General features: G+C 34.3%; 1 protein-coding gene across 8 annotated transcripts in view; it reads right to left on the bottom strand.

The window, feature by feature from the left end:
- Cog5 (component of oligomeric golgi complex 5) overlaps window positions 1-18,154 on the bottom strand; it is a 330,870-nt gene that overhangs the window by 96,915 nt on the left and 215,801 nt on the right. For all 8 annotated transcript variants that reach the window (XR_012445204.1, XM_074064981.1, XM_020156084.2 and 5 more), the window contains one exon: window positions 11,727-11,808. Coding sequence is in view for 7 of the 8 variants with exons in the window: in XM_074064981.1 (XP_073921082.1) it covers window positions 11,727-11,808 (82 nt within the window). In the remaining variant the exon portion in view is untranslated. The remainder of the gene's footprint in view (window positions 1-11,726; window positions 11,809-18,154) is intronic.

The following is an 18,154-nucleotide window of genomic DNA, read 5'->3' on the forward strand; positions in this document are numbered from 1 at the left end:
GGAGCTTTTAAAAGTCTAGGTCGTTATTCTCAGAGACTCTAGTGAAATTGCAGCCCAGGCTTTGGAATTTTTAAATACTCTACAAATGATTCTGAAGTGCAACCAAGTTGAAAATCACTGGTAAAGTTAAGAGTTTGATCAGATTCTAGGTTTTATAAACTCAGATTTGTTAAAACTACTACATATGTCAGAATTTATGTACTATTTGCCTTTTTAATGAAATTACAACAATTAATAATCATTGCCCAGAACCACTAATTTGTTAGACTATAAAATGAAGATGTTTTAACATTCCTTCTGCATGATGTAGAGGGAATATTTTATAAATGAAAACTTCTTCCATCAATTATTTGGTTTCTCTGATGTCTTGTTTACATAAGACAGTCAGAAAAAATGTTTGGCTTTCCCCCCAATTTGTTTACCAAATTTCAAAGTCCCATGGCATCAGCAAGAACATCAGTATTTATTTGTAACATTATGAACTCATGGGTATAGACCTATTTTATGGGTTTCAATACTTTGGAACTGTTATCCTCACTGATGCTAAAATTATTCCATCTTTGGAAGGTGCCTATTCAAATTACTTCCTAAGTGTCTATTTATTTATTTGTTTTGAGGTGCTTGGGATCAAATCAGAGACTTCCACATGGTAGGGAAGTTCTCTACCACTAAGCTACATTCCCAGCCTCTGAGTGTCCTTTGATATTTTCCTTGGTTGGTATAAAGGGCTACAGAATTATCTTGCACACTTCCTGCCTCAGATCTGGACTCTTTTTTTTTTTTTTTTCTGTGATGGGGTTTGAACTCAGGGCTTATACTTGAGTCACTCCACCAGCTCTACTTTGTGATGGGTCTTTCCAAGATAGGACCTCACAAACTGTTTGCCAGAGCTGCTTTAAACCATGATGCTCCTAATCTCTGCCTTCTGAGTAGCTAGAATTACAGGTGTGAGTCACCAGTACCCGGCTTTGGTTTCTTTTAATAGAAATTCATGTTTACATACCACAACATGAATTTCAGAAGTATTGAACTAGTCATTATTTCTAGGCCTTTTCAGTGGTAGCACACAGAATGTCATGACTGGGTGTTAGAGAAGGTCTGTTCACCTCATGGCCAACAAGGAGAAAGAGAAGGAGAGAGGTAGGAAGGAATGGAGGGAAGAGGCAGCCAGGGTTCCAATATCCCCTTCAAGGGCATACCCCAAAAACCTAACTTCCTCTTACTAAGCCCTACCCTTTAGGGTTCCACTACCTTCTGATAGTACCACTCTGGTAAGTAAGTTTTTAATACACAGGCTTCTGGAGGACATTTCAGATCTAAACTTTGGCACATATATCTACACTGCTGTTTGTTTTCTAAAGGTACTTCATCTGAGAATCTCATTTAGCTTATTATCTTTTCAAAAATAAAGAATAATTTGATTTTTATAGCCTGTTTTCTCTTTGTATTCCTTCCTAATTCATAAAGATTTTAAATTTTAATCTAATACTTTAGGGATCCATCTCAGCAGAATATCTATTATGTACTTAGCATACGTACATACTGATAGGAATATAGCTTGGGACAGAGGCAGACAAAGCAGCCTTTCCCAAAAGCTATCTGTTAGAGAAAGACAAGCTAGTAGGTGAGCCATTATAATGCAGGGGGAGAAGTGCTAGAATCAGGGACATTAAGAGTTCTATGAGAACAGACAGAGGATATTTTGTCCATGTTCAGACATGGGGAGAGAGGCATCAGGAACACTTCATTTCTAAATTGAGATTTGAAAGATGAAGGGGAAGATCTAGACATGTGTTTCAGGCATTTGTAAATACTGAGAGGGTGATTCATTCAGTAACTTAAGCTCAACTACTGTGATAAAAAAGCAAAAAGGAAAAGAATGAGTGCTAAAGAAATAGGAAGGGGCCTGAAAATTTGAACTGCATCCTGAGAGTACCAGGAAGAGTGGTGAAAGATCCAACCTCCCTCCCACACACACACTATAAAAATGTAAGAAGCCAGAAGGGTACCAGTAGCTCATACCGGTAATCCTAGCTGCTTGGGAGGATGAGCTCAGAGGGATGGAAGTTCGAGGCCAGCCTGGGCAAACAGTTCACAAGACCTCATCTCCAAAATAACAACAGCAAAATAGACCAAAGGTGTGACTCAAGTGGCAGAGCACCTGCTCTGCAAGTGTGAAGCCCTGAGTTGAAAACTCAGTCCCACCAAAAAAGAAAAAGAAAGAAAGAAAACATACTGATGAGGTAACATGCGATAGTTTGATACATGTAACAGATCAAATCAGAGAGCATTTAGCATTTCCATCTCCTTAAACATTAAAAAATGTATTAACATGATGTTTTTAAAAATCAAAGTGGCTCAAGCAGAGGATCTCTACTAGAGAAGGAAGAAGCTAGCAAAGCTTTTAGGGTTTCAGTATTTCAGGACTGAGAAGACAAAGACCCTCCAACTTCTCAAAAGCCTGTGAGAGAAGCCAGACATGGTGGTACCATGCCTACAAACCTAGTACTTGTGAGGTAGAGGCAAGAGAACTGTGAGTTCAAAGCCAGTCTGGATTATAGTGTGACCCTGTCTCAAAACTAAAATAACCCCAAAAAACCTATGAGAAGCATTCCCAAGAAAAAGGAGAGAGCCATATCTTAATAAAGAGTCTTATTAAAACTGTAACTACCCCAAACCAACCCAAATCCTAAAATCAATTAAAAATAATCAGCTTTTATATACACAACTGAACTCTGGGAGGGAAAGATGAGTCTAACAAAATGCTTCAGGTTATACAAATAAATCCTATCAAGCAATAAGCCTGACAATTCTATAGAAAATTAACAAATACCCTGCAAAGGAGAATCCTAATGGTGAATATACCTATGGAAAATGTATTAAATAGTATTAGTTATAAAAGAAATTAAAAGTGAACCACAATGTGATTCAACTGAACCACCATCAGAATGACTAAAACAAAAGAACACTAAAAATACCAAGCATTGACAAGAATATAGAATAATTTAGAACTCATATATACTGCCAATGGAAGTTTAAATTGTTAGGCCACATTGGAAAACTCTTTGACAGGATCTATTCAAAATACATACATATTCTATTACCTACTGCATTAGTTTTCTATAGTTGCTATAACAAATTACCACAAACTTAGAAGCTTAAAACAACAACTATGTATTATCTTAGTTCTGAAATCTGAAATCAGGCTCATTAAGCCAAAACTGAAGTGTCAGCAGAGCCCTATTCCTCCATGGGAGGATTTATTCTTTGCCTTTCCACTTCCCTAATTCCTTATTTGTGGTCCCCTTCCATCAATTTGCTCACATCTATTATCACATCTGTTCCTCTGTCTCTCTCCTGTTTCCTTCTTACTCTTTAAGCATTGTAGGATTACATTAGGCCTACTCAGATAACCCAACATAGTCTCTCCATCTCAAGATCCCTAACTCACATCTGCTAAATCCCTTTGCTATATAAAGTATCATAGATAAGGTATCATATGTTCTGGAGATCAGGACATGATACTCTTTGAAAGGGGTATTATTCTGCTTACCAATGTTGCAATTCTAGGTTTATTCCCAATAAAATTGCATAGATATTATGTAATATTAGCATTTAATAGCCCCCACATTGGAAACCACCCAAATGTCTATCAACAATATGGTAGATAAACATATCATGGTATGTTCATAGGATGGAATATTTTACAACACTGAGAATGACCTATAGGTACATGCAACAATATAGAGAACTGAGAAGCAATGCTGAACAAGAAAAATCAGGCAGTAGACACAGGAGTACAAACTAGATGACTTTATCTGCATAAAATAAAATAATAATCTGTTCCATCAGAAATTATTAAGATGGGGCAGGAGGAGAGCTGCTAAGATATAGGTAATACTGTTTCTTGATCTTTGTTACAAAGACGTGTTAAGGTTTGAAAAATTAACTTAGTTTTAGTTATGTAATCATGATACTCATATTTTTCTTTATAGTTACATGATTTTTTAAAAAGAATACGGAGTAAGTGAAAGATTTTAATCAGAAAATGACATAATCAAATACGTCCTGACAAAGTATCCAAACATTTACTTCACTTACTTTCCTCCACATTATATAAACTTTTAATATTTCCTTAAAAGACTGCTCTTACAACAGTGAGTACTCTTTTTGAACAAACTCTAAGTTTTCTTTTTTGTGTGTGCTCTACAAGATGCTTAAGATAGGGCTTTTCATTTTTTGATACAGGGTCTCACTATGTAGCCCATGCTGGTCTCCAACTTGTGATCTTCTTGCCTCAGCCTCCTGAATGCTGAGATTATAGACCTGCACAACCATGCCCAGCAGAGGGTGCCTTACATTCTCATTAGAACTATGTAGTGAAATGTTCAATTATAGGGATGAAAATTCTAAAAGGTACCTTAAATGAGGGTATAAGGATACACACACATACACACACTCACACAGTTTTACACTAACCTTTAGGAAATACATTACTTATATACTAGTCTAGTATTTTCATAAAAAGACTTACATACTAATAATTTTGTAAATCTTAAAATATGCATATTTCCTCAATGTACCTGTTATTCACACTTGATTTTCCAAAGTATTACAGATATATATCACATTTGCTCTCTTTTTTTAAATGAACAATTATCTTGAGCTGCTTAAGAGTTCTGAAATTGTGTCTTTTTTTCTTTTTGGTGGGGCTGGGTTTGAACTTGCTTAAGAATTTTGAGATTAATAGGGCATAAAGGATTTTTGACATTTAAAAAGATATATACTTGCTAAATATTTTAAGCACTATTCCAAAAATAAGTCTTCATAAAAGGACACTGGCATCCTTTCTTCCTCTCTCCCTTCCTTCCTTTGTTCCTTCCTTCCTTTCTTCCTGCCAGTCAGCATTTATTGAAGTCCTACAGTGTGCCAGGTACTTTTCTATCCATTGAGGATACCACCATACCGTGACCTGTCTTACGGACTTACATTCTAGTGGTGGTCATGGTGTTATTGGCAGTGGTGCATTCTGTGATCAGAAGACTTCCAAAGTCCTTGTGTCCCACAGAGAAGAATTCATAGCAGGACAGGTGGGTGTAACTGGGGTTTACTAAAAGTTAGGGAAGGGAAATACAGGTGGAAGCTGGGAAGCAGAGAGAGAATGTGCTTCTCTTCTCCAGGTGCTTTTAAAACCTACAGTAACCTATGGGAAGAGAAGAACCAGGAGATTCCCATCCAATAATCAATAGTGGGGAGGGGCCTGGGTAGTTCCTGAACCACACAAGGATGGTCCGAGTCATGCCTGAGCCAGGCATGGGCAATCTACACATACATCCAACATTAAGTCACATATTTTCTATGACTTAACTCAAGCCTGGTTTAATGGGATAGGAGGGGAGGAGGGAATCAGACATGACAGATAAGTAAATAACATAGCATATTAAAAAGTGATAAGATTGATGGAGAAAAATGAAGCATATTTATTCACAATGAGACAGTCTGGGAAAATCATCAAATTACAAAGAAAAACTATGCTTTCATTTCAAGGAGTTCAAAGTGGTAATATTTGCTTTGCTTATGTCTATTGAAACTTAAAAAATGTGTATTATAATCTAAGAGTTGTTGAATAAATATTATCTGGAAACTACAATAGAATATAACAGACAAAGGCTTAGAAATTAGTTTGAAAATAACCTTGACCCACAGAAAATTAAAGTGGTAGATTTCCTAAAGGAGCTGTTTTAAATATTCATGATGATAAGTTCAGTTCTTTTACTTTTTGGTTAAAGTAAATCTACTGGTTGCCAAACTCCTGAATTATACCTTCTAACAGAACTTTTTACTAAACATGAACGTGTATAATCAGAAAAACATGTTCCTAACTAGGAAAACTTCTCTTTAGATATATTCTGCCAAAATATTACTTACTTAAACAATCTGTTACATTGTATATAATCTTCAACTCTGCAGATGGCTGGATTCCTTAATATTGTCTGTCTATAATTTTAAGAAGTACTACAGTACACATTAGGGATTTTATGTGCTATAAAAAATGGAAGATTCTTTATAAACAACTTACTCCCAAAGTAAGTTGTTACTTATTTATTATTATTATTAAAGCAATAATAATGGTATCAGAAATTACAGACTATTCTAAATGTGAGATATTAATGAGAATCACTACCTAAAAAGTATTATACTTTCTCCCAATATTTCTTTGACTAATACAAGCAGATAGGCCCCATGAGGTAAGAACTGGAAAACATACACTAGATTCGGCAATTAAGAAGTAGGTCCCTGCTTACCTTAATGAGAACAATTTCAACAGTGGTGGAAAATAGTCAGATTATACCTTGTTAAGAAATCAACAGAATGAAAATGAAGACAAAAAGCGGAAACTACTCTCCTGAGAAATTTGGATAAGAAGACAAAGAAAGAGTACAAAGTAACTAAAGGGGAACACACTTGTTTTAGTTTTGATTAGATAAGAGCAATTCAATAGGTTTATATTTAAGGAGAAGAAATCAAAAGGAGAAATTCAAGACAAAAAAAAGGAATGGTGTTGATAGAAGGAAGGAATAAACAAAGCAGGCTTGGGCACCAGTATTTAGGTGGCCTTGAACAGAAGGAAAGTTCTCTGCTAAAGTTCAAAGAAAGAAAGTAAGGCTCTAATTTGGAAGAAAAGTACACAGAAGCCTTTCTTAACATTAACTGTCTTGACTCAAGAGACAAAGTTGACTATTGAGGGAGAACAGAATAGGAAAAAGGAAAACATGTGGAAAGTGTTGAAGTTTGTAATGCTTAAGCAAAGTGATAAAAGCAGACAACCAAAGACGAGTAAATGATAGTGACATTAAACACACACATACATATACACACACCATATAATACTTTGAAATGTACTTTTAGTCACTGTTCTTAAAACTACATTAGGGACTTCCACTTCTGGTCAAGAAGGTATAACAAGGACCAGTTGACTTTCCTATCTGAAACATGCACACAAATGGACACAATATAAGAAATAATGACTTGTCAAGACACTTCACATCATGGCACAAAGGACATGATTCCCCAAGAAACAGGAAACAAATGAAGTGAATCTTAAGGTTAACCTAGCTTATTTTCTTGGAGGAGTTTCCAGGCCATGGCACGTGAAGGGATAACAGAGCCCCAAATTAGGAAGACAAAGCAACTAAGACTGCACAGGATAATGTACCAGATAGCAGAAATGCACAGAGAATTCCAGAGATCTGCAAAGGATTTACCTTGCATATTCAGTATAACTCAGCATATGTGTATGTGAAAATTCCTAGAGTCTGGGAGAAAAAAACACCCAAAAGATTAGAGGGGGGAATACCTGTTACTTGTATAAGACTAGGAATAATGTCTGTTCCCCAACACTAGGCTGGAAAGCTTCTTAGTTTACTAGTTATTTGGTAGGGTACTAAGAAGAGTTTTGTCTCAGTAATGGGAAACAATTAGACCACTATTCCAATTTTGCAATATGTATGTTGTGCATGTATATATAATATATGTATATACATACATATGCAGTGCTAGGATTGAACTCAAGGCTTTGTGTGCTAGGCAGGTACTCTACCACTTGAGACATGCCTCCAGCCCCAATTTTGCTAACAAACTTTTTTCTTTTTTTTGGTAGTACTGAGGTTTAAACTCAGGGCTTCATACTTGCTAGGCAGGCACTCTATTACTTGAGCCCTCTGTCATTCCTTTTTTATTTTGGGTATGTTTGAGATAGGATCTTGAGAACTATTTGCCTGGGCTGGCTTCCAACTGCAGTCTTCCTGATCTCTGCCCCTGACAAATAGGATTACAGGTGTGAGCCACCAGCACCTGGCATTTACTAATAAAGTTTAATACCAAAACTCAAAAGGATCAAGCAGTGTTTAAGTAATCAAATGGCATTAGACAGTAAGAATACTTATAGGAAGACAAAGATAGATAGTACCATGCAAGGCTTAAATTCAGTGTATGATAGCCAATAAAAAATTATTAGACATGCAAAGAACTAGGAAAACATGATCCACATGAGAAGAAAATTTAAACAAACAAGAGGAAGCTAAAACAAAGATATTTTACTTCTAGATTTCCATTTACTTCCAGATTTACACTTTCTTATTATTTGGGGCAGTTTGTTGCAATGAAGTTTACCTTATAAAATTTCTACTAAAAATGTGTCAAGCCAATCAATAAAAAACATTGGAAGGTGTAATGGTCAAAGGTTTGAGACTTTCCAAGTGTATTAATGGCTTTCTTGGGTAGATTACTGTCATACTACAAGAAATACTCAAAATACAAGTTAAATTTATTCATCACAAAAAGAAAAGGTGTCTATGACAACCCCAAGGTTCTAAAGAAGTTTTGACAACAGATACATTACAGCAACTATAAATAGGCTTTTTTGAGGAGGGTTTAAACAATAGAAATTTATTTCTGACAGTTTTGGAGGCTACAAAGTCAAGATAAAGGTTCTAACAGTTCATTTTCTCTTTCTGGGTTGTTTATGACTGTCTTCTTGCCAAGAGATCTCATGGCTTTTCCTTAGTGTGTGTGTACAGAGAGAGCTAGCAGGCTCTCAAGTGTCCCTTTTTATTAGGATGTAAAATCCTGTAAGATCAGGTCTTCACCCTTGTGACTTCATTTAACCTTAATTTGTTCCAAAAAGGCTCTATCTCCAAATACAGTCAGTCACACTAAGGGTTTGGGCTTCAACATATTAATTTGGGAGGACACAAATTTAGCCCACAACAAACATGTTTTGACTATTTTCAACAATTATTTCTTCTAACTTTTCTTTTCTTCTCTCTCAGATCTGAGACTCCAATGTTAGACTACTTAGTATGTCCCATAGATCTGAAGATTCTGATCATTCTTTAAGCTTATTTTGTTTCCTCTGAATCATCATTATCCTTCAGAGAACAGGAAACACTTTGGTGTTATAGAATTATAGCAGGTTGTAAATGATCCACACAGGCAGCTTAGGGTACAACAGATGAGTGACAGATAGGAAGATAAAGTAATAGGACAGCATAGGTAAGAGGAAAAAATTAAGTGTTTCCATGAAGTTCTATGATAGAAACAGAAGAAGTGGGATTTTGACTTTAATAAAGTAACACCAGAACTTTACAATATAAGCTGTATTTACAAGCAACTTTCCAAAACACAATTTTACTTTCTGAATATCTTTTCTATGTAAAATACCACAGGCCATCAAATAAAAATGAGCACTGTCATGCTGTCATTCCCCTTTCATTGTGATTAGTAGGAAATATGATCTGTTTTCTTTTAAATAATAGTGGATTAATTGTAAAGATGAGTAAGGGAAATTTTAGGAATAACGGAAATGTTTGATATATTAATTGTGATGATGGTTATATGAACATAAACATTTGTCAAAACTCATAGAATTTTACAGTTAAAAATTGGTGAATTTTACTCCATATAAACTATAGCTCGATAAGTTACCAAAACCAGAAACCAAATGCAGAAAGATGCACAGTTTTCTCTCACTAGGTGAGCAGGGTGATTTATATAAGTAAATCAGTCCTGAATAAGTCCTTATGGAGGCTTAAGTTCTGTTTGACCACACATGAATGAAGACCTCTTTTATGGTTAAAGCCTTGCTGCATACTTCACTAGAAATAGAAGAAGGGTGCCAAGCTAGCTATAGTGGTGCACACCTGAAATTTCAGGATTTGGGAGAGTGAGGCAGAAGGTTTAATTGTTTAAGGTTAGCCTGGGCTGCAAAGAGATAGCATATCTCAAAAATGAGAAGAGAGAGGGGAGAGGAGAGAGAGAGAGGGAGTGAGGGGAGAGAGAGAGAAAGAAAGTGACAGAGAGAGAGAAATATATATATATATAAATATATATATATATATATATATATATATGGGGAGAGAGAGAGAGAGAGAGAGAGAGAGAGAGAGAGAGAAGGGAAGCAGCTAGTGTGGCTTACTCAACTCCAGGTTCTTAGTAGGTCATTTTAGTAATGAGTGTGAATAAAAATTTACTTCACATAAACTCTTAAAGTTCTTTTAAAAAGCCTAGGTACACTCTTGGGGATATACCCAAAAGACTGTTACTCCAGAGGCACCTGCACATCCATGTTTATTGCGGCACTATTCACAATAGCCAAGTTATGGAAACAGCCAAGATGCCCCACCACTGACGAATGGATTAAGAAAATGTGGTATCTATACACAATGGAATTTTATGCAGCCATGAAGAAGAACGAAATGTTATCATTCGCTGGTAAATGGATGGAATTGGAGAACATCATTCTGAGTGAGGTTAGCCTGGCCCAAAAGAACAAAAATCGTATGTTCTCCTTCATATGTGGACATTAGATCAAGGGCAAACACAACAAGGGGATTGGACTATGAGCACATGATAAAAGCGAGAGCACACAAGGGAGGGGTGAGGATAGGTAAGACACCTAAAAAACTAGCTAGCATTTGTTGCCCTTAATGCAGAGAAACTAAAGCAGATACCTTAAAGCAACTGAGGCCAATAGGAAAAGGGGACCAGGAACTAGAGAAAAGGTTAGATCAAAAAGAATTAACCTAGAAGGTAACACCCACGCACAGGAAATCAATGTGAGTCAATGCCCTATATAGCTATCCTTATCTCAACCAGCAAAACCCCTTGTTCCTTCCTATTATTGCTTATACTCTCTCTACAACAAAATTAGAGATAAGGGCAAAATAGTTTCTGCTGGGTATTGAGGGGGGGGAGCGGGAGGGGGTGGAGTGGGTGGTAAGGGAGGGGGTGGGGGCAGGGGGGAGAAATGAACCAAGCCTTGTATGCACATATGAATAATAAAAGAAAAATGAAAAAAAACAGCCTAGGTACAGTCAATGCTCTAACATCCAGGAATTAAACAAATACTTGTAATAACTGGTATCGCACATTTCGTTCTGTCCAACTATCCTCTACCATGATTTCAAGACATACATTAACAATGTTTTGTGAGCCAGGTGTGATGGCAAACCCCTGTAATCTCAGCACTCAGGTGGCTACGGCAGTAGAATTGAGAGTTCCAGGTCAGCTGGGCTTAACAGTAAGACCTTGTGTCAAAAAACAAAAAAGGAAGAGAGGGAGAGAGGGGAGAAGGCAAGGAGAGAAGGAAAGGAGAGAGAAAGGGAGAGAAGGAGCTTTTTCTGTGGATCATATTCAAGTAATCAATTTTTTTGGTTAGTTTTGAGGATTTTTTATTTCTGATACACAGGTCTTACTATTTAGCCCAGGCTGACCTAGAACTCACAATCTTCCTGCCTCAGCCTCCCAAATGATACACTTTTAATTCAGGATGCAAATATTTCACATATACCTTTATTGTTTCTATTAATAAGGAAAAGACTTTAAGATAAAATCATCTAGATAGGAATTGAATAACTCTAAAGCATAAACTAAATTTGTCAAACATCAATTGCTTCCCACACTCTGCACTGGAAAAATTTAGAGTTTTTATAGTGCTTGAATTATGGAAAATTAACTTTGTTATCTGGAGAATTTTATTCTAAATATTAATTGTAAAGCTGATTAAATAGCCAAAATTTCAGCTTATACATCTAAAAGAAATGACAATTACTCAGTTTTAATAAAATGTTTTGTAAAGCAATAAAGTAAAACTTTTTGATATAAAATTTTAAAGTAACTAAAATTTTTGAAATGAATCTGCAAAATTCAACAAACTGTGAACTTACAGTTTGTTGCCACATGAAATTGAGAAGAAAGTGCCTGAGTAACTGAATTCCAAAATGTGTATAAAATTTCAGGTTGTCCATCCTGTAAATCAAACAAACAAATAAAAAAGAATGCATTTATGAATGTTTAACAGATAAGATGTAACAAAGGAAGTTAATCTAAATTTTAGACATCTAACTATCAAACAATGGAATTATCAAGTAACCAAGTGGCAAGATATAGATGATTTATATTATGTCTCATGTCAAAGTAATTAGTCATTATCCAGTCTGCCCTTATTCACTAAATGACATTGGGGAAGATGCTGACCATCCTGCATGCACACTCATTATCTCATCTGTAAAATGGAAATGGCAATCGCACCACTGCTGGAGGATTATTATGAGGATTAAAGAAGTTAATAAAAGACGAAGACACTAGGACATGACATATAATAAACCTTCAATGAATGTTAGCTCTTGTTAGTATAACTATTATTATTATCATGTTTTGATATACAGAAGGCAATTTATATAACCATAACAAAATGATGGACAAACATGCTTAGGTCTACAACGACTAACAGGAAATAATTCACCATTACAAAAGAGAATGGTTGAAGCCTAGATATAATTTTAAAAAACAAAAACCAAACATCACCAGAATTAGGATATTTTCATTTAACTTTGAACATGTTTTAGAAAACAGTCACTAAAAAGAAACAGCAAAAATTAATACAAGCATCATTTCTTTAAAAAGTATCTGAATATTATTAAAATGAAATCACGTTCTTAGAAGTGTAACAAATTCTTTAAAGTACTTTTATATGTCTGGCATACCATATCAAATTATAGATATTCTACTATTTTTGAAATGCATAAATGCCAATTTCATATGGTTTAAGGTAAGTATAAATAAAACATGTTCTAACATTACTATTACTAGTGTCATAAAAATGAAATTCAAATTTTGAATGTTGCAAGTAAACAAAATGGCCAATGAAAAATACTGATTTATGGTTTTTATATCTACGCAATTCTATTTTCATTATTTCTGACTCTAAAAAGTCTAATGAATTTTAATTTACTCTTGTAAGCATTCTATATGATAAAATGGCAAATCGAAGAGTAGTTTATTTCTTATGCAATGATCAGAAAATACATTCAGATTCCCCAGATTTTATGTATTATGTAATCTGTGTCTCATATATCTTTTTTGATGGTACTGGGGCTTTAATTCAGGGCTGTGCTTCCTGGGCAGCAGCCCTACCACTTAAAGAAGTATAATATACCACATTAACAAAATGAAGGACAAAACCGTCAAGCATGATCATCTCAATTAATGTACAAAAATCTTCCAATAAAATCCAACACCAGCTCATGATACAAAAAAACCACTCAAGAAATTAGGACAAGAATGAAATTATAGCAACATAATACAGGCCATATATGAAAAGACTACAGCCACACAAAAATCATTCTCAATTATGCAAATGTGAAAGCTTTCCCTCTAAGATAAGGAAGGAAGCCAAGATGCTACCTTTCACCATTTGTATTCAGCACAATTCTAGAGAATATGAGATGGTGACTAGAGTGCAGAAACAGACAGCATGAGCTCTGTAAATCAACACAATTCTAGAAGTCCTACCAGAGCAACCAGGCAAGAAAAAGAATAAAAAAGCATTCACATTGGAACAGAAGAAGTAAAAGTATATGTTCAAATATGATGTAATCTAGTGTGTAGAAAACTCCAAAGATCCCATAAAAATACCTATTGGAGTAAATTAATGATGTTAAAAACAGTACACAAAAATTAGTTGTATACTAACAACGAGCAATCTCAAAAGGAAATTAACAAAACACTCTCATATATAATAATATATGTCCAAAAGAATAAAATACTTAGGAATAAACTTAACCAAGAAGATAAGACTTGTATACTAAAAGAACACTTGGAAGACTTAGTATCGTTAAAATGTCCATTTTCTGATCATTGCACCTGAAAGTAATCTACAGATTTAAATATCAAGATCCATCTCAAAATCCCAATAACATATTTTGCAGGAAAAAAAAAATTCTAAAACTCTTATGGAATTTCAAGGCCCCAAATATCTAAATACCTACATTGAGAACAAAAAGCAAAGGTAGAGCTATACTTCCTAACTTCAGAACACAATACAAACCTACATTCATCAAAACAGTCTGATACTAGCATAAAGACAGACAAATGGAAAAGATATTCCAACGGAAAAGAATAGAGAGCTCAGAACTAAATGTTCACATATATGGTTATGTGATCTTTGACAAGGGTACCATGACTACACAATAGGGAAAGCATAGTCTCCTCAACAATTATGCTGGGAAAACTGGATATACACATGTAAAAGAATGAAGCTTATACCACATACAAAAATTAACTCAAAATGAACTTAAGACTTAAACCTAAGACTCCAAACTACAAAACTCCTACAGGAAAACAGGAAAAAAAACTTCACGACACTGTATTTCACAACAACCATTAAACACAAACCCCAAAGCACTGGCAAGAAAAGTAAAAATATACAAATGAACATCAAAGTTGAAAACATCTGTGTGGTGTAGGAAACAATCAACAAAATGAAAAGAAAATCTGAAGAGTAAGAAAAAATATTTGCTAGCTGTATACCTGATAAAGGGTTAATATTAGAATAAATTTTAAAAAGGCAAAGATAACAAGTATTGGCAAGCATGTGAAAAAATGCAACTCTTATGCACTGTTAGAAGGAATATAAAATGGTGCAGTCAATATGAAAGACAGTAGGAAGTTTCCTCAAAAAAATTAAATAGAATATGATCCAGTAATCCTACTTCTGGGTATATAGAAGTATACCATATAGCTAGAGATATTTGCATACCCATGTTCACTACAGTATTATTTACAAAAGCCTAGGGGTAGAAGTAACCTAAAACTTCATCAGTAGATGCATGGATCAATAAAATGTAATACATATATAAAATAGAATATTATAGCCAGCCTTAAAAAAAAGAAATCTTGTCATATACTAAAACATGGAAATATATCTTAAGGACATTATACTAGGCAAGTCAATCTCACATGAAGACAAATACTGCCAGATTCTACTACTTTATATAAAGTCATCAAAGTCTTAGGATCAGACACTAGGATGGTGGATGACGAGGGTTGGGGAAGGGGAGAAATTAGAGTTGCTCAATGGATACAGTTTGGGCTTTAGAAGATGAAAACTATCTAGAGATTTTTGCAAAACAAGATATAAAGAATTAACATTATTACACTGTAGAATTACAAATGTTTAAGATGATAAGTTTTATGATTTTTTTTTACAATAAAAAGAAGTATTTGCCAGGAATGGTGGCACATGCATGTAACCCCAGCACTCAGGAGGCTGAGGCAGTAGAATCATGAGTTCAAGGCCAGTCTATTCTACACAGACTCTGTCTCAAAAGACAAAGAAAAAATAGAAAAGAAGAAGGCATTTTATTACAAGTTGCTATAAATTCTTTAAAATATAAGAACTGAGAGCTGAAGGCATGGCTTGAGTGACAGAGTGCTCGTCTAACAAGCATGCGGTCCTGAGTTCAAACTCCAAAGTACCATCAAAACAGTAATAATAATAATAATAACTGGATATTAAGGTTATTTTATTTCTTTTTCTGCAGTGGAATAAATGCAGATTAAAGTGTATTTCCTTATTTTAGACACTGGGGTATTAACAGATTTCCTAAAATGAAATGATCATTATGTTGATATGAATCCTACCTATTTAAGAAAATAATACAGATAATTATTTTAATACACTATTGAAATTAACTTGCTTTCACATCTGAAACTTTTTATTTACATTCTTAAGATTGATTCAACTTGTCCTTCTGAGTATATGCATGTGTGTAGAAGTACATAGTTGTCTATTTTGAAAGTAAAATAAATGAATAAATGATTTTTAAAAATGAACTATTTATCTTTCTTAGAAAAAGTTATTTTAATATATATTTTAGATCATTATCATAGGATGAGAAATTTTCTCTCCACAGAAATCTGAAGTTATATATATGATATATATCATATATACATATTTATATATGATTTTTAGGGAGGGAGACAGGGTCTAGCTATGTTGCCTAGGCTGGCCATAACTCTTCAGCCTCCAGACTGCAGGGATAATAGATATGCTTACCGTGCCACACATAAAAACACTTTTAAGGTAACATTTTGGTAACTGAAAATGAATACAAATAAAATTACTTTATTCAAATATTTTACTTCTTGAGTTAACTATATTTTCCCTGACAACTACCTATATCATTTCAAATGTAGTAACAGAAAGTTTGTAAGATTCTCTTTATTCCACATACCATTATCATATTTATCTTGAGTTAATGCTATCTCTCTTGCTTTTACTTAAGAAATGTTTATCAATGTTTGCTTTTTGATGTGACTTTAACAAATATAATTCTATCTGTAAACATAATCTTGTCTTTTAATAAGAAAGCATAACCCAAATATGTTTAACTAATAGATTGCTCTTGCTTTCATCATCTCATGTTCCTGTCCACCTCCTTTGTTTTTCACATTTGTTCTGTGCAATCTTTTTGTTTGCTTTTATCTTCCCTCATGGTTTCAGTGCTACAGATTCTGATTTCCAGTCTATCAAAGGTTATATCTTCTTCCCCAAACAATTTTATTCTCATATTTCTCACTTTCAAAAGCAAAAATGAAGATATACCTTCTGAGGTTACTGTTAAAAGAAATTAATTTAGAATTCTAAACTTTAGGAATTCATAAATGATCATTTCCTAAGCATGCTCTAGTTATGCAGGGTTAAGTCTTTAGGTTAATCTCAAGCCACCACCACTTTACCAGTATTTGTGCATTAATATAATGTAGCAGCTAACAGTAGTGAAAGCAAGAAAATACTCATCACAGGTACCATTTATTAAGGGTATTATTATTGCACAACATGGGTCATACTTACAGCACAGTGATCTCCACCATATTTATTTAATAGTAATTCTGGTATCTCTGTAAATAATCTATTACCTTTTAAAATCTACTTTTGTTAAGTACTCATTTCTAAGAATAAACAAGCAAATCTACATTAAATATAGCCCTGTTCTTCCAGGTATAATCAACTATTTGATGTTTTACACATCAATAAATGTTGCATGTAACCTATAATCACAGGTTTTATATCATTTTTAAAATCTGGGTATGTCTTATCTATACCTATAACTAACCATAAAATTTCTTTTCACCTACAGCCTTTGTAACCCCACAAAATTACTGAAATAGATTTTTACAGATGATAGGAATTCTTCAAGGCTTTTTATATTTGCCAAAGTAAAGAAGAAAATTCTAAATCTTAAACGGCTATGGTTTGAATGTGTCCCCTAAGCTTCATATATTGGGTTATGCAGGCTAAGCCTGTAGGTTAAACTCAAGCAACCACTCCCATGCAAGAGTTGAAAAGGTGAGGGCTCTGTTCTCTTGAGTAGATTAATGCTGCTATCATGGGAGTAGATTATTTACCCTCATGAGTGGGTTCCCTCTGCTCTCATGTTCTGTGGCATGGATGACACAACAAGGTCCTCATTAAATGTAGTCTACACAGTCTTGGGCTTTCTGCCTCCAGAATTAGAAGAACTCAGTCAACACTTTGGCTGAAAAATTAACATTTTCTGTATACCCATTGTGCAACAGGTATTACTAAACTTTGCAACAACCAACAGAATGTAATCTCTGTGACAGCAAAGACCTCATTTTGTCCTTTTTATAGTCACATTTTCAGCATCTAGAGTGTGACAGGATATAAAAGACACACAAAAAATATTTATTGAATAAACAAATGGAATAATCTAAGATATGGAAGGTACTCTCAGTCCCTTTTTAAAGAGAGATAACAAAGGCTCAAAAAGGTAATATAACTTGTTCAGAATTTTACAGAAAGTATTACATCTGGAATTTGATCTAAGATCTAATTGTTATATAGTGTGTATGTATATAATAAATGTATAGATATATATTGCTTTTCTCATCGATTTTTGACATATTTAAATGCATATAGCGAAACTTAGAATAACTTAATATTTAAAACAGAATAACTTTCAAGGCAGATATTCCTTCCCTTCTGTAACCCTACAATACACAACTGATCATGGATTTCTTTGCTGAAATATATGTGATAGCCTCTCACTACAGAAAGAATAAGGTTCAAACCTTTAGGTTAACATTCTTGTAATCAGTGTAGTGTAAACCTATACTCCCTAAGTGGGAGAACCTTTATTCTACCATAGGCCTGCCACTTACTGATCTGTGACTTTGGATAGGTGGCTTCATCTTTCTGAGATTTCATTTCTCATGTAAACAATAAAGATAATATCAGGATTCACTTTGTTATGAACAATCAGGATCTTTTAGGATCATTTTTATTTAT

This window comes from Castor canadensis, chromosome 2 (assembly GCF_047511655.1).
Source record: "Castor canadensis chromosome 2, mCasCan1.hap1v2, whole genome shotgun sequence".
Classification (NCBI taxonomy): Eukaryota; Metazoa; Chordata; class Mammalia; order Rodentia; family Castoridae; genus Castor; species Castor canadensis.